This window comes from Eptesicus fuscus, chromosome 11, assembly GCF_027574615.1.
Source record: "Eptesicus fuscus isolate TK198812 chromosome 11, DD_ASM_mEF_20220401, whole genome shotgun sequence".
NCBI lineage: Eukaryota > Metazoa > Chordata > Mammalia > Chiroptera > Vespertilionidae > Eptesicus > Eptesicus fuscus.
The window spans coordinates 79,609,081-79,630,462 of record NC_072483.1 but is presented as its reverse complement, the minus strand read 5'-3'; the positions used below and the strand labels follow the sequence as shown (position 1 = coordinate 79,630,462).

General features: G+C 41.8%; 1 protein-coding gene across 1 annotated transcript in view; it reads left to right on the top strand.

Moving 5' to 3' along the window:
• Positions 1-21,382, top strand: part of PIKFYVE (phosphoinositide kinase, FYVE-type zinc finger containing) — a 75,668-nt gene that overhangs the window by 33,252 nt on the left and 21,034 nt on the right. The window contains exons 14-24 of the mRNA XM_028151123.2: positions 2,428-2,487; positions 4,183-4,312; positions 4,853-5,033; positions 6,353-6,427; positions 8,335-8,442; positions 12,634-12,774; positions 13,370-13,496; positions 13,814-14,970; positions 16,784-16,884; positions 18,639-18,710; positions 19,363-19,534. Coding sequence (XP_028006924.2) covers positions 2,428-2,487; positions 4,183-4,312; positions 4,853-5,033; positions 6,353-6,427; positions 8,335-8,442; positions 12,634-12,774; positions 13,370-13,496; positions 13,814-14,970; positions 16,784-16,884; positions 18,639-18,710; positions 19,363-19,534 — 2,324 coding nt within the window. The remainder of the gene's footprint in view (positions 1-2,427; positions 2,488-4,182; positions 4,313-4,852; positions 5,034-6,352; positions 6,428-8,334; positions 8,443-12,633; positions 12,775-13,369; positions 13,497-13,813; positions 14,971-16,783; positions 16,885-18,638; positions 18,711-19,362; positions 19,535-21,382) is intronic.

Genomic DNA, 21,382 nt, shown 5'->3' with positions numbered 1-21,382 from the left:
AAAATCTTCCTCCTGTCAGAGTCTGGGGCACACCACGGGACCCAGAGTCAAGTCCCCGCCCATCCACATGTGCCTCAAAATCGTGTGAGATCCAGACCCGGCTGGCCCCCCCGCCATTGAGCTAGATCCAGACTCGGCCAGTCCCACCCTTGTCAAGCCCTGCTGGGCAGGGGACGTAGCCTCAGGTCCCCTGGCCTGGCGCCAGGACGGGGGGCATGGCCTGAGGTCCCCCAGCCCAGACCGTGGTGGGGGGCGTGCCTTGAGGTCCCCTGTTTAGCCCCGCCAGGTGTGGGACATGGCCTGAGGTCCCCCGTCAAGCCCTGCCAGGCAGGGGGCACAGCCTCAGGTCCTCTGGCCCGGCACCGGGAGCGGGGCACAGCCTCAGGTCCCCTGTCAAGCCCAACCGGCAGGGGGGGTGCAGCCTTAGGTCCCCCGTCAAGCCCCTCTGGGCGGGGGGCGCAGCCTGCATTCCCCCGACCCAGCATTGAGGGTGCACCTTGAGGTCCCCCGTCAAGCCCCGCTGGGTGGGGAGCACGGCCTGAGGTCCCCTGTCAAGCCCCGCCAGGCAGGGGGGTGCAGCTGCAGGTCCCCTGGCCCAGTGCTGGAGTGGGGGGTGCGGCCTGAGGTCCCTCGGCCTGGTGCCGGGGTGGGGGGCGCGGCCTGAAGTCCCCTCTCAAGCCCCACCTGGTGGGGGGCACGGCCTGAGGTCCCCCAGCCTGGCGCTGGGGCGGGGGGAGTAGCCTGAGGTCCCCTAGTCCAGTACCAGGATGGGAAGCACATCTTGAGGTCCCCTGTCAAGTCTTGCCAGGTGGGGTACATGGCTTGAGGTCCCCTGTCAAACCCCACAGGGGCGGGGAAGGGCATAGCCTCAGGTCCCTGCTGATTGCTCATTAAGGCTCCTTATGGGAACTTGGCCTCATTTGTGAGTGCAGCCATCTTTGTGATGGAGTGATGGTCAATTAGCATATCCCCTCTTTATTAGATAGGATGGTATGGCACACTTGAATTTTCTAAATAAAATAATTCCTTAAAGGCTTTTAAGTAGAATTTAAAATATTTTCTCTGCTTTCTTGTTTGAAGGATGAGCGTATTGGCTTATAAACATTGACTTTTGAAGTCTATTTGTTTATAAATGAAATCTACTTAGAAAGAAGTTTTTGGACAACCTATATCTTAAAGCCATGGTCAGCAAACTGCGGCTCGCGAGCCACATGCGGCTCTTTGGCCCCTTGAGTGTGGCTCTTCCACAAAATACCATGGCCTGGGCGAGTCTATTTTGAAGAAGTGGCGTTAGAAGAAGTTTAAGTTTAAAAATTTGGCTCTCAAAAGAAATTTCAATCGTGTACTGTTGATATTTGGCTCTGTTGACTAATGAGTTTCCTGACCACTGTCTTAAAGCATTGATATTCAACTGGTGTGCTGCAAGAATTTTTAAAACATGCAATACCTGACTGCTTAGGGCACTGATCTTTTTTTCCTTAGATTATCAAATAAAACAATGACAACAGCCAGTACAATAGCCCTTTGGTGTGAATGAATCAAAATTATACCTTTTTTTGGTCAGATCAGCAAAAAATATCATATTTTCTGGTGTGCTGCAGAATTTTAGTAATTAGTTTGTGTGCCATGAGATGAAAAAGGTTGAAAATCGCTGCCTTTAAAGGACTTAAAATGCATTGTGGTTTAATTTGCATGGTAGAAAGAACCCCACTTGAACTATGCTTGGCCACAGACCTACAGAAAAGTTCATGGGGAAGTAAATATTAAGTTTCACTTGTAAGAAAAAGATTTCATATTCTAAAAATCTAAAAGCACATTCATAGTGTGTTCAACAGTTATTACAAACAACTATTTGATAGTGTTTGATTAGCATTTTTGTAAAACTAAACTTCTAATTAAAAAAACTAAAAAAAATCCTGAAGAATTATATCTTTATTTCCTGCCAGTATTACTTTTGTATTATTTTATAGCTATTTTGTGAAATACAAAAACACCATGTATTATTTTATCAAGTAAGTTCTCTCTCTGTGAACTACCGTGTGTATAGACAGTCAATATTTGTTAAATAATGCAGTTCTACATGAGAAAAATTATGTAACTTTTAGGCTTGTTATGCAAATTACTGAAGATTTCAATTTTCATAAACCGGTTCAGTTTTGATAAGGGAAAAAAATCTGTTACAGATTATATCTAACATTACTGTTTCAGGGCTCTGGTGAGTGTTAATTCAAATATATTAAGTTTAGTATGCAGTGGGTGAAACAAGTTAAAAGATCCATTTTAGCCTAAAGCTTTCTTCAGTTGGCCGGGCGGTGATGGGTTTAAGTATGAGTAATCCTTCGTGTGGGTGTGTTCTCTACATAATTGTGCTGGCATGTCCTAAGTCCCTCCTTTCCTTGCTCCTCTCTCCTCTCTCCTGGTATGCAGAGTGTCTGATTTCTGACGGTGGAGGACAGCAGCTCTCAATAAGTGACGCCTTCATCAAAGGTAATTTTATCCAAAGCTGTACTTGCAGTGTTGTCTGTTTTGTTCATGAGGATATACTTAGGCCTAGCACATTGATTGGCGCAAAGTAGGGACTGAAAATATGGTTATTTTAATGTCATTGGAACAATTTTTATTGGACTTGGTTTGAGAGAAGGTCTCTGATCTGAAAAGTAATTCCTTAAGAGGCTTTTAGGTAGAATTTGAATTGTATTCTTTTATAGGCATAAGTAATTTATGCTCTCCTATAGCATGAATATAATATTAAGTTTTGACCTATATATTGTCAAACTTGTCAAAAAGCCCACAGGCAGACCTCATCCAGTTGAGGATGCTGCTTGCCCTGTGAAGTTGGGAAGGGAAGTAGGCAGAAGGGGGAATAAGAACTAACTCTGCTGATCAGTTTTTGGGAGACAAAAGGAAGTATTGAAGAATGCAAGCCTTTTCCTACTTAGCTTACTGTGGAATAAAGACATCCTTAACTTTCTTTTACATTTCACATTTAGGCCTCAGGTAATGGGAGGGTTTCAAATCAAAGAGAAACTAGGATGAGCTGATACAAGGGAGGCCCCTTGCAGCTGATCTTATAACTTAGCAGTGTTTCTAAAATTCACCTCCAAGCGTCTGGTTCAACTAGAAGTTTATTGATCAGCCGTTTACATAATTGAAATGTGCAGTTCTTGTACCTTACGTGTCATGGATGCAGGCTTTACTGTGTAGTCTGTGGGACTGTTTGGTTAAAAGTATTTTTGTTTGTTTGGTTTGCTTTAAGAGGGAAAGGATTAGAGAATTTTTGTAAGCATTTCCCACCTCTATTTATTTAATCACATTTCAACATTAACTTAGCATATTTTTTGTAAAACACTTAATATTTATTATTTTTTTCATCTGGATCCATTTCTATTCTTTTAAAAAATGTAAGGATTGTACAGCATTTTAGATAAATTGTTAGTTATTCTGTTTCAATATGTCTTCATAGCTAATTTTGGGGTCTCACTTGTAAAAGTTTTGCTAAAGAGAAAATCTGTCCCCACATTGAAAAAGAAGCACTCTCCGGGATGGTCCAAATAGACTTCCTGCACTGTCCCTGCTGGTTCAGCCCCCACACTCACATGCTGTTCTGTCACCATTCAGATTTCTGCTGATTGTAGCTTTCCGTTTGTAGTTTTCTAGGGAAGATTAACCCCCTCCCTTTTTAATGTCCCAAAACAAAAGTACTATAAAAATCTCATTTTATTTGCTGTTCAGAAGCTGTACTTATAATTATTGGCTTGAGAGTCCTACTTGCTTATGTAAATTTCCTTTTCATAGTTCTGTTTCTGATTTTAGCTGTTGCAAATATTGATGATCTCACAGACTTAATTCTTTATTTTTGTATTTGTATATGTCTGCCTTTTTACACCAACAATTTGAATTGCTTAACTTAAAATTTTTTTAAAAATAAATTATGTGTAGAATCTCAGAGGGAAGAAGGCAAGGGAGGGTGGATGGGTGGGAAGAGATCAACCAAAGAACTTGTATGCATATATGCATAAACCATGGACACAGACAATAGGGTGGTGAAGGCCTGGGGCAGGGGCGGAAGAGGGCTAGAAAAAGATTTAGAAAAAATAAGAAAATTATGGCAGCCTCTAAATCATAGGTTGATGATATAAAACATGATAATAAGTATAATTTCTTACTGTACACTTTACTTAGAGTCCTTATTTAATCGCCGAGTGGAGGAAAAATCCAAAGAGCTGCCTTTCACGCCTTTGGGCTGGCACCATAACAACCTGGAGCTACTGAGGGAGGAGAATGGAGAGAAGCAAGCTATGGAGAGGTTGCTGTAAGCAGTGAGCTTTTTTATTTTAATTTTCTACTTCAATAATCTTCAGTGACTTGATAGGCATATGTGTAGTTCTTTTTCTTTATAAAAACCGAAATATTTTAATAAAACAAGAATCCTAAACTGCTTGTTTGTCCCTTCTGTAATCTATGTGTTAAAATTTTTATTAGATTAAAGGGGTTACCTTAATTGAAGATATTCACAATTTTATTTATGTGTAGATCATTAAGGTGCAGGTATAATGAAAGAATAAAATTGACCAGGAAGACTTTATCTGTGAGACTTCCTTTATATGCTTACTAGAGGCCCAATGCACGAAATTCATCTAAGAGTAGGCCTTCCTTCCCCCTGCTGCCTGCACCGGCTTGCCTCTGGCACCCGGGACCAGGCTTCCCTCGAAGCCCCGGCTTCATCTAGTCTAATTAGCATGTTACACTTTTATTATCATAGATTTCCCTGTAGACTGCCTATTGCATCTTCAGAATTATTGCCTCCGTCAGTATTAACCATGCAAACTTCTTTTTTGTAACATTTTTGTAGTTCAGCTAATCATAACCACATGATGGCACTACTCCAACAGCTGCTCCATAGTGAGTCATTGTCACCATCTTGGAGGGACATCATTGTATCGCTGGTCTGCCAGGTCGTTCAGACAGTCCGACCTGATGTGAAGAACCGTGATGATGACATGGATATCCGTCAGTTTGTCCACATCAAAAAAGTGAGTGGAGTCCCAGATTGGAGAGGGTGCAGGCTGGGCTGAGGGACAACCCCCTCCCCCCCCCCCCCATGCATGAATTTCGTGCACCGGGCTTCTAGTAATACTATAAGTATGCTAGTACATACCTCCATTACAATTTGTGGTATGCATCACATATAATATTTTTCCTGAGTTGGTTATAAAGCGCATTTGGAAACCAAATTAGCCAGATGACGATTATGCAGTTAGAATGATGTAATGTAAGGTTTAATTACATAATATTTCACACATGGCTGTGACAAGTTACATGTGCACTTCCAAGATTTATCAACTAAGCTGAAATGGAGATCTTTTGAGAAGGTGATCAAAGTGGGTTGTAAGCAAGAACATTTTCCAAAGCTGGCCCTTCTCTGGGTAACATTGTTGTAGTTTTTGAGAGTTTATATGTCCCAAGGCTTCTTTCTTAAATACTCAAATGCCACCAAGTACCTTTGAGAGAACAGATAAGCTCTAGGAATATTTTTACAACAAAGCAGAATGAGTAATACAAAACAAAACAGTCCATCTGAATCCCCCTGAAAAGCATCATGAGTAGTTGGTGAGCATTCCCTACTTTAATCCTCCTGTGTTTATAGAAGCTTTCGATTTTTGGTATCTAATTGGTAGTAAACAGCAGATAATAAAATGCACTCATCAAACCTAAATAAAAGAAATAAAATTAATTAATTCATTAAATAAAAGGGTCATTACCATGAGGTTGCTAGACGAGTAGGGGGAGGTTTTTCTGTCTGCTGTATTTGTTAGCAATGCACTTACAGGGCATGGAAGACACTCAGGAAGTGAGAGGTGAATGGGCTAGTGAGTTGGGTGTGGGATGAGTTGGGAACCAAACAAATATAGTTTCTTCCTTTCTTGTTTCCTCTTCTGTGGTGTGTCATCTATGAGAAGGCTTGCTCTCAGATTACTGTCACTGTTCTGAGGAAAAGCAGTGGGTAATTGCTTTATTTAGATGGTAATGGAGTCTTTATGTATTTATTACCAATGGTAACAAATGGGAACCAGATGTATAATAGTGGTTTTAATTGCCAGGTTGCACCAATTTGTTCACTCAAATGGGTATTTTAAAGTACCAGATAGTTCTTTGGAGAGTGGGAGGTGTGAAAATAGACAATTGTGTTAGATACCATTAATTTTTGGTTGAAAGGAAGAACTATATCCTGAAACTTTCTGTGATTTTATTATGTAATAGATAAAATAAAAAATGGAAATAAATAACAGCATCTATCTGACTGGAATCTAAGGATGTATAATTGAATTTTATTGTTTTCTTGTTTCATCAGATCCCAGGTGGAAAGAAGTTTGATTCTGTGGTTGTCAATGGATTTGTTTGTACCAAGAACATTGCACATAAAAAGGTAATATGATTTTGTTCAACAGTGAAGTTCAGCCTGCTATGACTTGTGCCAAGCTAATAAGTTGGAATACCCTCATCATGGACATAAAGGAGAAGGGGCATTGAGGAGCAACTTGGCAGTGTCTACCAGAGGGGTCAAAATTTTGGAGGTTCAGGGCAGGTCCTCCAGAAATGATGATGATTGGGATTTGGAAATGGAGTTCATCAGAAGAAAGAAGGGGAGGGAGGTTTAGGCTTCCAGACCAGCACAATGATAGGATACTGGTGTCATTGCTCTCCTGACCCTGCCTCAGTCTCAGGGAGGAGGTTTCTCTGTCACCCTGGAGTCTTTTCAGAGGACTAGGGCTGAGCTGCAGAGCTGTCACTGGTATTTTGTTATCTTTCTCACTTATCTCACCTTCAGGCCCGAGGCCACTTTCTGGCACTACACTGAGGAGTGGGGTGAAATAACTTGGTGTATTAAGGAAACTCAGAGATCCCTAGGTGCAAGATGGGAATGCAAAGGGGCGGAAGGAAGCAGGCCAAGGGCTTTGTAGCCCATTAAGTGTCTTACACTTTATTCTGAAGGTCACTGATTCTCAAAGTGTAGTGTACATCAAGATCATGGGTGGACCTTGTTAAAAATGTAGATTCCTAAGCCCCTCCCCTAAAGATTCTCACTCAGTAAGTTTAGGGGAGTGAGAGTGTGGGAAATAGGGGAAGGGCGGGCTGCTGTTAAAGTAGGCATTGGTGGGGGGGTTCCCTTGTCATTTGTTGATACTTACCTTTTGAGAATCCAGTGATCTACAGTAGAGTCCTCAAACCTTGCTGTGCTTCAGAACCACTAAGGAAGCTTACTGAAAATCTCTGTACCCTGACCCCACCTCTGGGAATACTGATTTGGTTACAGTGAGAACTCAGGCAGATATCTAGCCTGAGGGTCTAGATGGATGAGCTATAGCCCTGTCTTCACTTTTCTAAGCAGAGACTAATACTTTATTTTTTGTAAGGCATTAAGTCTCCTGAAAATTGTTAGTCATAGTAATAAATAAAAGTATGCCTGGATTTGATATTTCATAGCAGTGATCCAAAGTCAGTATTTCTACATAGACTTTCTAAAATAGTACATTACCCATTAAAGTAGTCCTTTAAACCAGAGTAAATGATCTCTGTTGAACAAAGTGGTAAATTTGTTGCGTTCTTCCCCGGAACTGAAAATTGTATGAGGGTGTGGTAGAAGCATGCCTGGATGACTGTCTTGCCCCACTGCCCTTATTTAGCTAGTCTTTACTTTGTAGTTTCTGAAAGAGCCCTGACTGTAGTTCCCTCGATGGTGAGTCACTGTTTTCAGGACCGTTTGTCAGTTGGGAGTCTATACACTTGGTCAGTCTGAAACTCCACTCCATTGGAGCATTCAGGCTTTCTGCCCGTCTTCAGTTGCATGGTTAGGGTATATTGGTTGACTTTCTGCTTCTGGGGATGCTTTAAGGTGTTTTTTAAACTTGTTACTCAATTGGCTTGCCAATATATGATGCTTTGAAATTTATTCTTTTAGAAATATATTCAGGAGGCATTTTAACTAACTCATTTCTCCCTCCTCTACACTTCTTGAGTCTTTACAAAGTTAACTTATGGTCTTTAAGCCCCAGACTTGGTATCTCTTATTGCAGTGTTAGAAATAAGATTATAGTGGATTAGATTAAAATAGCATTAGTGAAACAAAGCCTAATTTTGTATTGCTTTGAACTAACTTATTTGCTTTGAAAAATAAAAAAGTACCACAAAAGAACTAAATGAGAGTATTTTAATACAAATATAAGAGGAATTAAGAACAAAATAAATTTAAAGTTATGATTAAAGAACGTCTATAAAGTACAAACTTTAAAACTTTAACAGACTGGTATGTTTTTTTTTTTTTTTTTTTTGTAGATGAATTCTTGTATTAAAAATCCCAAAATTCTTCTATTGAAGTGTTCCATTGAGTATCTCTACAGAGAAGAAACTAAGTTTACTTGCATTGACCCTATTGTGCTGCAGGTAAGAACGTCCAACTGGAACAAGAACCTAGAAGGGTATTTGTGCACTGTGATGCTGTCAACTCTTACAACTCATTCCAGCTGATGAAATTTGACAGGCAAAGACACTTGATTGCTCTTGTTTTATTTTAAACATTTATTAGAAAAGACATTTCTTGTATTACACTTTAGAAGGTTACCAAAAACCTGTCTCTTCTTTAAAAGTTCAAAGTGTTAAAGGGAACACATGACTTTCAGGGAATATGTGAGGGAAAAGAGTGAAAATCCAATTCCTGGTTTTCCTTCTCACTTGGATCATTGATTTACTTTAAGGATTTCTCTATTTTACAAGGTTTCCAATAGCAATACCCGGTTTTAATACAGCCTTTTCATTCATACACATGTTCTTAGAACATCAGTTAGTTTTATGTGTAATTAGTAAATGGGCATATGTCAGATGGAAGTTGTGTTGGTTTCCATGTGGTTTTTCATAAGTAAGGGGGCCCAGAAAGCTGTAGTCGGATTATAACCCTCAGCTCTGTGGCTACATAGGCACAACCCTTTTGACTCTGCACTAGGAAATTAAAAGTGAGCTGCTGCTCAAAGGGCTGCCTCCCAGGGAGGCGCACCCCCAGCCCTGGGGGCTGTTACTCCTCTGCTGCTCAGAGCTCCATTGGCAGCTATGCCGCTGCAGTTGCTTTTATACATTGTGAATTTCCCTGAAGGCAGCCTCCAGCTATGCTGAGCAGCCTGCCTAGGCTGTCCAAGTTCTCTCTCAAGGTACCAATCATTATTTTTGTTAGTGCCCTGCATATGAAGTTGCATAGGTTTTAAAATTTTCTGCTCCAACCCTTTTTATCCCATAAATGGTATTGGTTTTAATTTGTGATTGTTCAAAATGGGATGCTTTCAGAAATGTGTATATCTTATTATAGCAGAAACACTTATATTCCGTTCCGGAAACAATTAGGAAGAACATTACTTGAAAATTCATAGGTGATAGGCACATTTTTCAGAGAGTGGAAGGAACAATCACTTTTGAACTGAATCCATAGACACCACCAGAAGGCACTGCCTTGTGGTGAAAGGCACCAGGGTTATGTAACTTTGAATCTCTGCTCTGTTGCTTAATGAACTCTGTTACCTGGGCTGTTTCCTGTTTGGAATTTAGCCATGTATCAGTAAAAATGAGAGGCTTTGACCAGATATATACCAGTTTTCTAGCTCTGACTCTGTGGCTTTTCAGAATAACTGAAATAAGGAATAAGGGGAAACACAATTATCATTCATGGTACTTTGAGGCTGGTTTTCTGGATCTCACCAACGGTGTTGGCAAAAGACCATTGATCGTAATACACATCCTGGTTGCAGAGATGGTACAATGTGTAAAATTGTGCATCTTGAAATTGATGAACTAGGTAATTGAAATCCACAGTATAATTTTCAAAAAAGTTATACTTAAATTTATATACTTTATTTTAACCCCATTCTTGCAATTAGGTTAACAGACTAAAGTCTTTACATGCTAGAGAAGCATGCTCTGAGCAAATATGTACTTAAGCAACATGGCTTGATTTGTATAGCCTAAAGCATCCTGTTCGTAGGTGCTTTAAGACATAGTTTATAATAGCTTTAACTCCTGCCCTATTACAGTTTTTAGTTGAAGTTGATAGAAAATATCAGCTGATTTGAGTTTTTCTTTCCTCCCTACTCAGTTGTGGAATAACCAAATAATCAAAGAAGCTGAAAAGTAGATAGAAGGAGGAGGATGAGAAACCAAGGACAAGGAGGAAATTAGCCTATATCTTTACACTGTTTTCACCAGGCCCACCCTGTAGGTCTCTTGGCACTGCTCTCTTCCATGCTCATGACCTACCTCCTGATACTCTCTCATTGTGGTCTTGGGCCCAGGCTCTTTTTTTTTTTTTTAATGGTGTCTAACGTACAATCATTATAGACTTAGAGGCCCGGTGCACAAAATTCATGCACTGGTGGGGTCGTGGGGGGGGGGGTCCCTCAGCCCGGCCTGAGCCCTCTCACAGTCCGGGACCCCTTGGGAGATGTCTGCCTGCCGGTTTTCTTCTGACTACTTTTAAGATGTTCTCTGCCTTTGTTTTTATTTTGTTTTTTGTAGTTTCCCTCTAATGCACCAGGTATTAATTTTCTTTCTCCTCACAGTCCTCACAGTCTGGGACCCCTCCGGGGATGTCCGACTGCCGGCTTAGGATCAGGCTGAAGCTGGCAGTCGGACATCCCTCTTGTAATCCAGGTTCCCTCGCTCCTTACCACTTGGCTTGCTGCTCCTTAGTGGCAGGCCCTTTACCACTCGGCTTGCTGCTCCTTAGCACTGCCACGGAGGTGGGAGAGTCTCCTGCCACCGCCGCTGCGCTCGCCAATTGTGAGCCCAGCTTTCTGGCTGAGCGCTGCTCCCCCTGTGGGAGTGCACTGACCACCAGGGGGCATCTCCTGCATTGAGCATCTGCCTCTGGTAGTCAGTGTGCATCATAGCGACTGGTTGTTCTGGTCGTTCCACCCTAATGGTTGCTTAGGCTTTTATTATATAGACTAAGAGTCCAGTGCACGAGTTCGTGCACCTTGAAAGGAACTGTGGGCCATGTGGCTGCAGTGGGCACAGGGGAGGGGTCTTGGCCCATCCTCCACGCCCCCGCCTGGCCCCTCCTGCCATGCCCCCAATCCACTGTCTGCCAGCAGCCCCGCCCGCCACTGCCGCTCCCACGCACTGATAGCTCCGGCCCCACTCACACCCACTGACAGCGCGGAGCGATTGGGGCCAGCGCTAGCAGTGGGTGCCAGTGGCGGCACTCACTTAGGAGCAGGGGGAGGTGGAGAAGCCCTCAGGGGAGATCAGGGCCTGCAGCCACCCCTCGCACCCGCTGATGACACTGAGTGATCTGGACCAGCACCAGGCACCGGCAGTGGGTGCGAGTGGTGGCTCCAGTGCCAGCAGCGGGTGCGAGCGCTGGGTGGGACCATGGCACGTGGGAGCAAAGAATTTTCAGTAACCACTAGAGGCTCGCCCCGATGACAGCGACCGGCATCCCGCCTTGGTCTGGCGCCCCCGCTCTCCTGCTCCAACATCCTGCTGCAGCTGACACCCACCATGTTCCAAGCTCTGCCGCTTGCTGCTGATGCCCGCCATGTTCTGCATGCGCCCCCTGGTGGTCAGCACATGTTATAGTGACTGGTTGTTTGGTTGTTCTGCTGTTCGGTCTATTTCCATATTAGGATTTTCTTTATATAGATGATTGGAGTTGGAGTTGGAGTAAATGTATTTGCCATTCCCGTACCAGAGGGCAGAAACTTCAATAAAGTCATCTTATACTTTATTGGAGCTCCACAAATAAATTTAATTATAATTTTGTTAAGAATGGGAAATTAGGAAATAATTTCTATCAGTGAAACAGTGAGGTGAGAAGAAATATAATAGGGCAGGTTCATTGTAGTGACTAGTCTCTTCCATTGTTGGTGGCACTGACCAACCATGAATACAATCTTGCTCAGCAAACACTTTGGGCAGAAGTGACAAACATGCTCACAGGTTGTTATTTCCTGTCTGAACCTAGAAGTTTTAAGAAACAAATAATGAATTGTATTGTTTTAATTCTGGTATTTATAATATTCATTTGCTTTGAAAATAAGCCTTTGTCATGAAAATTGTATTAAGAATTACGTTTTAATTTTTAACTATAACTGTTCTAGGTAGAGTATGATCTGTTGAAAGACTGAAATTAGGAAGTAGCTGAGAGTATGTTAGAGTTATTTATACAGGTACTAAAAAAATAGATGCTCTGGTTACTTTCAGAATGCAAAAAGGGGGAATATTAAAAACACTAGAAATTGCTTTCATTTTAGGGGTCATGAGATTAGGGTTTTTTTGTTTTGTTTTAACCTCTGAGAACTAGCTAATTGGATTCTTGGTTTTTATATACAGGTTATTAAGAATTAAAAATCTTTCAAAGTAGTACTAGTGAGTTGAAGAATGGAATTTCTCCTGAACTCTTTTAAACATAATCAGCAGTTTGGAAAGATGAATAATATTCTCGGTTGTGTTTGAATGGACTTGCTTATAGACTTATTTATGGATGAAGAAAACTTCAACTAAGATTGATATTAATAGGCAAACCATGCTGATATTTTAATGTGTAGATCTTGAATTGTACCAGGTATAATATTTCTGATTTTTGTTCTTTAGGAAAGGGAATTCTTGAAGAATTATGTTCAGCGAATAGTTGATGTTCGACCCACCCTGGTTCTAGTAGAGAAAACGGTATCTCGGATTGCCCAGGACATGTTACTGGAACATGGCATTACTTTGGTCATTAATGTAAAATCAGTGAGTTTTCTTATTTTTCTGTTACTTAAATCACAGCTTTTGATTGTATTTGCATGTGTGGTAGGGATGCAGGGACCACTGATTATTCGTTTCTTTGCTGACCATGAGCATTGAAAGGAGGACAGGAGGCACGGCAGCTGTTTCATGATTTCAGGCTGGAGCTCTCGGGCTGGAAGAAAGTGTGACTGATTTTGTAACACTCATCATTGGTGTCTGCAGTCGCCATTCATTAAGTGGTATTTGTTGGTTCCTCAGATTGTTTGGGGATTGTACAAGCAGAAAATGTTGTCTCCCTTGACAAGTGACTCTCCTCAGAACAGAGGCCAGTTCCAGAAGTCCCCGCCCCCAGCGCCTGTGCCAGGGAACGATGCTTAAATGCCTTTAGATAATGTTTTCGGTATAAGTACGGTTTATTTTATGGTTTTTCCTGAGCAACTACGTGTAGGCTCATCTAGGATCAGAAAGGGTCATATAAGTATTAAAATGAAAGAAATTCATTGTAAAGGTTATTTTAAAATGTTTCTATTTTCCAGATTAAATTTACTAAGAATTTTTTTTCTCTGATTTTGTAATATAATGTTTTTCTGTGTTCTAGCAAGTTTTAGAACGAATCAGCCGGATGACCCAAGGTGATTTAGTGATGTCGATGGACCAGCTGCTCACAAAACCTCACCTGGGCACCTGTCACAAATTTTATATGCAAATATTTCAGTTGCCTAATGGTGAGTGATCCTTTTTTTTTTTTTAATCTTTATTGTTGAAAGCATTACATATGTCCCCTTCCTCCCCCCCCCCCCCCCATTGACCCCTTCTAGCCCGCTGGTGAGTGATCTTTAGCATAGATTCACCTGAGATTGGGGCCTGAGGATATTAGTAACCTCATCAGTACTACAGTGTTCACCTGCTAGGAAATGCCTATTAGCATTGGTTAAACGAGGACAGGCAACTGTGACCTTTTTCCTTGTAGATGTTGTGAATTCATTCTGTCTGAACTTCTGGATTTCCACCTACTCTTAATTTTTTGTTTGTTTATTTGTAGAACAAACCAAAACACTGATGTTTTTTGAAGGCTGTGCACAGCACCTGGGCTGCACAATCAAGCTTAGAGGAGGCTCTGATTATGAGTTGGCTCGAGTTAAGGAGATCCTAATATTTATGATCTGTGTAGCTTATCATTCTCAACTCGAAATCTCCTTCCTCATGGATGAATTTGCTATGCCTCCTACGTTGACACAAAACCCTTCCTTTCATTCTCTGATTGAGGGACAGGAGGATGAAGGGGCTGCGCAAGAGTCATTCAGCGGAAGTCCCCTCCCCCGGGAGCCCGACTTCGCCTCGGAGTTCCTGCCCTGTGATGGTAGCAGTCTGCTGGAGTCCGGGCTTGTGTTCGAGAAGGGCGACCAGGAAAGTGACAGTGTCCCACAGGACGTTGCCCCCGTGAAGCCCCAGGAGTACGCCACGGCAGCTTGCCCGGCAGGCGTCCCCTGTGCGCTCTTTCCATCCGTACCCGAATCTCTGTTGCTGCTCCATGTGGACGAGCAGCAGGGTGCCCCAGGCACTGAGCAGCCAGAGACTTTGCAGCAAACAGATGAGCTGGAGGATCCCAAAAGCCAGATGAAAGCCTTCAGAGACCCGCTGCAGGATGACACCGGACTCTATGTTACAGAGGAAGTCACCTCTTCGGAAGATAAACTAAAGACCTATTCTTCGGCCTTTAAACAGGAATTGAAAGATGTGATCCTCTGTATCTCCCCAGTCATCACATTCCGGGAGCCCTTCCTTCTCACTGAAAAGGGGATGAGATGCTCTACCCGAGATTATTTTGCAGAGCAGGTTTACTGGTCTCCTCTTCTCAATAAAGAGCTCAAAGAAATGGAGAGCAGGCGGAAGAAGCAGCTGCTCAGGGACCTCTCCGGCCTCCAGGGGATGAACGGCAGCGTTCAGGCCAAGTCCATTCAGGTCTTGCCCTCGCATGAGCTCGTGAGCACTAGGATCGCCGAGCATCTGGGTGGCAGCCAGAGTCTGGGCAGAATGCTGGCCGACTATCGGGCCAGAGGAGGCAGGATTCAGAAAAGTTCAGACCCTTTTGCTTATGCAAAGGATGCATCAGGTACTCCAAGTGTCAAATCAGGAAGCAGAACTGAGGGTGATGAAGAGAAAGGCTTGATTCCAAGTGACACAGTGTGGTCGTCAAAGGTAAGCAAGCATACTTTGGCTGCTTGTGTAAATTTAGAATGTGCTGAAAACTGTTATGGCTGGGTGAAAAAACGAGTGTGACAAATTGCATGCGGATTTATTTTTTTCTTTTACGCCTTTTGTGGTGTCAGGTCTGTTGACTTATATGTTGCTTTAAAATGTCTGAAGTAGGGGTATAATGCAATGAAGCTATGTTTTGAGGATTTCAAGCTGAGCTCATGATAAACTAGGGAGAGCTGTGAAGGAGGGGGAGTGTGGAGCTGCTTAAAAATTTTGGCAGGAGGACTTGGGTATGGTGTGGGTTGGTAATGAGTGATGGAAGGTTGTTGTAGGAAATGAATGTGTTTTTTAAAAAAATAATAATTTGTTCATTTATAAACATGAAACACCTTACATTGTTATTTAGTTATGGCAGCACCCTTTATCTTTTCATTTAAAAAAAATTGAGGTTAAATTAAGGAAGATCCATTCATGAGCACATTATTGATAATGGTGGCAATAAAACTTATGAACAAATCCATCTCTAGATGAGGAAATGCAGTTGTTTAATAAAATGCATGGAAGTGCCAGATAATAACGCTACACCATGTTTTATTTGTGAGATTGGCTGAAAGGAAAGTGGTAAGAGCCATGCTTAATGAGGTACAGAAAGTACTTATAATAAACATTATATAAAACTGGAGGCCCGATGCACGAAATTCATGCAAGAGTAGACCTTCCTTCTCCCAGCTGCCGGCACCAGCTTCCCTCCGGCACCGGGACCCGGGCTTCCCTCCGGCACCCGGGACCCGGACTTCCCTTGCAGCCCCAGCTTCATCTGGAAGGATGCCTGATCTAATTAGCATATTATACTTTTATTATTATAGATTATGTTTATATACATTTATGTAATATATACAAAGATAGGGAGGTCTCTATTAATTTACATGAGCATGCATATACCTTGGATTCAGGATTCCTATCTTTTATAACTTGATTCCTATACTAATAAGTAAGTGTTTTGTATAAGGATGCTTACAATTTATTAGACTATATGTACAAGGATATTTTTACATAATTTCTGAGGCATAATTTTTAGTTGTTTGCTATAAAAAGAATGAATTGTATCTTATTTAATGGCCCAGATAGAACCTGTGGTATGCTTTCAAGTGTTAAAAGGCAAGTTCTATTTTAATAGATGTAGCATCATCCCATTTTTATAAAAACAATCCCCATTGTATACTTATGTGGGGGTTTCTATGTGTATAGTGTGTGAGCTAATAGCAAGAATGTATGGTCTTTAACCATATGGTCAGATTTGCCCATTTGTGGGGATCAGGTGGCCTCAAAGGAGGAGAGGCTTTATGTATTCCATGGGCTTTTCCATCCACCTCTGTATTATCTGAATTCAAAAGAGAGTGGGCATTACTTTTGAAATGATCAAAAACAGGTGTAAAGTACAAATAAGTAAATACCTTGGAATTTAGATATCTATTTTTCTCAAATTGTTATATACAGCCATTAGTTCATACTGTTTCATATATAATTAACTGTGTATTTCCAAAAACAATTTAATGCAATTTTGTAAAAATAAATAGTATTTAAGATTAAACAAGCTATTTAGACAACCATTTGTATTTTTAGCTCGAACTTTTTGGATTGTTTTATCACGAAAACTAATGGCTCTTCTTTATATTTAGTTTCTTTTAAATCTTCAGTTGAACCCTACAGATAGGAGGCTTTCAGAATGGAGTGGGATGTGTTAGGTTTTAGAAGCGAGCACTGGGCCTGGAGTGTATTATGACTTGTGGGCGCTCATCCTCTCCTCCTGCAGGTGGACTGCCTGAACCCCGTCAACCACCAGAGACTGTGCGTGCTCTTCAGCAGCTCCTCCGCCCAGTCCAGCAACGCCCCCAGTGCCTGCGTCAGTCCTTGGTAGGATCCCTGTCCCCCTGCACCATTGCACTTTACCTGAGAACAGAATTCAGTAACTTTAAGTAAAACTTCAGCCCTAGGGTCTGTTTTTAGGAATATGGCATGCTGATGGTCATATATGAGTTGATAGAACTTCTAAAACTTGTGAGTAAAATATGAAATTTCCGTTTGTTCATGGCTAGAAGTGAATGAGAATATCTTAAGTCAGAGTGAACAGAATGCAAGGCTGAAAGAGAAGTTATTATGAAAGTGAGGAAATTGATACAAAAGCTAGTTTTCAGCATTTTGACAATAATGTAATTTAGGCCAGTTGTCCTTTAGGCATTATTTTTATAAAAACAGTCAGTCTTTGCCTTGAGTTTTACTCTAAAACTTAATTCTAAGTAGATTGATAGAAACATGTTTTATAATGTTACACATACACACACACACACACACACACACACACACACACACACCCTATCTAATAAAAGCCTGATATGCTAAGTGTCTGGTCAACCGGTCGGCTGTTAAACCAATCAAAGTGTAATATGCTAATATGCTAAGGCTGCTCAACCACTCGCTATGACATGCACTGACCACCAGCGGGCGGACACTCCGACCAGTAGGTTAGCTTGCTGCTGTGGTCCCGCTGATTGGGACTGAGTGAGGTGGGCCGGAGCGAGGTGGGCTGGACACACCCTGGAGCCCTCCATCGGTCCCTCCCTAGCTGGCCAACCTCCTGTGTCTCTCCCCGGCCCCGATCGTGCACCAGTGGGGTCCCTTGACCTGGCCTGTGCCCTCTTGCAATCTGGGACCTCTCAGGGGATGTCCGAGAGCTGGTTTCGGCCTGATCCCACAGGGAGCACTGCTCAGCCAGAAGCCAGGCTCATGGCTGGCTAGTGCAGTGGCAGTGGCAGGAGCCTCTCCCGCCTTTGCAGCAGTCGGACATCCCCCGAGAGCTCCTGGACTGCAAGAGGGCACAGTCTGGGCTGAGGGGACCCCCCCCCCCCGACCCCCCACCAGTGCAGGCATTTCTTGCACCGGGCCTCTAGTATATTTATATTTACATAGAAATGATTTGTTTGAAATGGTAGCCCCAAAGCCTAGTTATTACATAGTTATCTTAGTTTTAAAAGTACTGTGGAACATAACTGCTTGTTTTTGGAGCACTGTTTCCCTGACAAAGTGTGTCCCGTATTTTCACTTTGGGCGTCTGCCAGTGAGACCAGGGATTCTTCTAGTATCAGCAGGTGACAGGCTGAGGGAGCCCAGGGAATGTTCTCTCCAGGTGTCTGGACTGACTCCTTAGGTCAAGACTGGGATGAGATGGGGCTTCACCCCTGGTCAGTAAACTGGTTTGTGGGCATTTGTAAGTTAGAATTGAAGTGAGGAATTGGCTCTCCTGGAAGAATGTGAGCTGCAGTTCACCAAGCTCAGTAAGGTGTGGACTAGAGAGCAGGAGGCAGGAGTCCCATTTTGTGTTGACAGGGCTTAAGGCTTTGTAAATAAGATGTGTACTCATTTAATATTATAATCATCCTGATTAAATAGTTTCATAAGATACTAATGGACTGGGCGTGGATAAGATGCTGAAGTGTAGCTAGTCCAAACTCGTTTTATCAGCTGAAGCAAAACCTGTTCTGTAACAAGAGAATATTACCTGCATTAGTACTATATCATAAGCACATCTAGTAGACAGTCTGTGTCTCATGAAATCTTTGCTGTGTGGTAAGTCTCATGAAACATTACTAAGAAGTAATCTCTTCCTTTAGGATTGTAACAATGGAGTTTTATGGAAAGAATGATCTTACATTAGGAATATTTTTAGAGAGATACTGTTTCAGGTAAGAATATATTTTCTCTTTATGTTCCACTTGTGCTTTTTTGATGCCCGGAATTTCAACCTAAAACATAAACATGAGTTTGTTGTTGTGTGGCCTTCACTTTCATGCCACATGCAAAGAAGTAGTCTATTTCATACACTATCCGGGGTGTCTTATCCAGTTCATTCCTCAAATCTTTGCCCATCTAATTATCCTGCCAACCCTACGGCTTTTTTCTTTTTCTTTTTCTTTTAATTTTTTTCAGGATTTGTGTTTTTACAGTGATTTCCAGTGAGAAGCAAAAGAAGCATAGGATCTCAATTTTAAGCCTTAGTGCTATCACCTGCCTCACCTGCTATTTATATTTCAAAGAGCGAGTAATTTGATCTTTACCAGCCCCCTTTATAGGGAATAACAAGCTCCAGAAATGGAAGGAGTTTTAGAAATGCTCAGCAAATAAGAGGTGCTTACCCAGTGGATTGTAGTTGAAGGCGGATGTTCGGCTGTCGGCCCCAAGCAGTGCTTTTAAGTGGAGCCCCACAGACCGTCCACCAGTCATTCTTACTCGAGAGAGGACGCTGCACTTTCTCCACAGCAGATTAGACTGTATTTATTCATTACACATTGCCTTTCGGTTTTATGGTTAATGTGAGGACTTTCTTTTTTGTTAAAGGCCTTCTTACCAGTGTCCTAGCATGTTCTGTGATACCCCCATGGTGCATCACATCCGGCGCTTTGTGCATGGCCAGGGCTGTGTGCAGATCATCCTGAAGGAGTTGGATTCTCCAGTACCTGGATATCAACATACAATTCTCACCTATTCCTGGTGCAGGATCTGCAAACAGGTAAATGTACCCTGTGGCTATATTTCATAGGATATTTATTTCTTTATTGTATAGTTCTTTTTTGTGAGGGAAGGTGGTCTGTTATTTTGAATGTGTTATTTGTCATTGGGCTCGTATTTATTTACCTTCTAGTGCTGTATGTTCCATTTCATGTTTGTTTCTTGAAGATTTTATTTTAGGATTTATCCGTCATTATGAAAAATATAGGTACCTTGTCTAGTAAAATATATGGAGATTATGTCTTGACAGTTCTCAGTTATGTTTGTTGATTCATTCAGCAAACACTTATTTGGCACTATCTATGTTCCCGATACTATGATAGGCCCTAGGAATGAAAAAGAGCAGTGTACAGGACTCCTTGTTCTCTAGGGGAGGAGACAGACTGGTAACTGTTTGTATGCTGGGATGTTTATATTGAACTGATAGCCACATTTCTACTACAGAGGAGGCTGTGTTTAAATTCATCTCTACTGGTTTTTCATGTACATTCTTAAGAACAACATGTCTTTTTCCTTCGGTGTGTGTGTGTGTGTATTTTATAACTCCAGAGGAAGTATTTGGTGTCAGTATTGGTTTTAATATATACTTTTAATCCAAATTGTTTGCATGTGCCAAATTTAACTTCATTGGTATCTTTATTGGCTTATTTTGGAGTGTGCTTTGGAAGGCACATGTGGGAATTCCAGGTAAATTGACAGTGTGATCTACACTGATGTCAGTGTTGAGGAGGGCAGAATTGGTTAGTTCCTTCCGCAGTAGCAAGCAGACAGCAATGATATAATTCCTTGCAATATTCAGTCTTACCTTTAAAAATTTTTTTTCTTTTATTAATTTCAGAGAGGAAGGGAGAGGGAGAGGGAGATAGAAACATCAGTGATGAGAGAGAATCATTGATCAACTGCCTCCCGCATGCCCCCTACTGGGGATCGAGCCCACAACCCCGGCAATTGCTCTGACGGGGAATTGGAACTATGACCTCCTAGTTCATAGGTCCAAGCTCAATCCCTGAGCCACACCAGCCAGCCACAGTCTTACTTAAAAATGGGCAAAAGGCATGACAAAGCAACTTAATACAAATGGCCAGTAGTTTGTGAAAATAAATTTTGTGTATTAGTAGTTAAAGAAGTATAAGTAAAAACCAGCAAAGTGTGTTTCTATTTTTGTTCTTAAGAAATCACATTTCAAAGGTTTGTAATTCCTGGGATTGGTAAGAGAGTGGGGAATTGGTACTCGGATTCTGTTCGAGGTTGTATAAACTAGTAGTCCTGTTTTGGAAAACAGTCTGGCAAAATGTGGCAAAGACTGTGTAAATGTCCATGTTCTTTGAACTACCAATTACTACTTTCTTCTATATATGTGTGTGTGTGTGTATGTATATATATATATATTTCAGAGAGGAAGGGAGAGGGACAGAGAGAAAGAAACATCAATGACGAGAGAGAATCATTGATTGGCTGCCTCCTGCATGCCCCCTGCTGGGGATTGAGCCCACAAGCCGGGCATGTGCCCTTGCCTGGAATCGAACCTGGGACCCTTCAGTGTGCAGGCTGATGTTCTATCCACTGAGCCAAACCAGCTAGGGCCCTATTACTACTTTCATTCATTTATTCCAAGGAGATAATTATGGATATGTATAAATATTTATATACAAGGAAGTTTATTAGAGCCTCATCAAAATAAAGAACAACTTGTAAATGACTTAAATGCCCATCAGTAAGGATTGGTTAATATATCCATATAATGGGATATTCTGCAGCCATTAAAAATCAAGTTGTAAAAGAGTATTTGATGTGGGAACGTATTTATGACCCATTGCTAAGTAAAAAAATAAAAGATTATGAAACTACA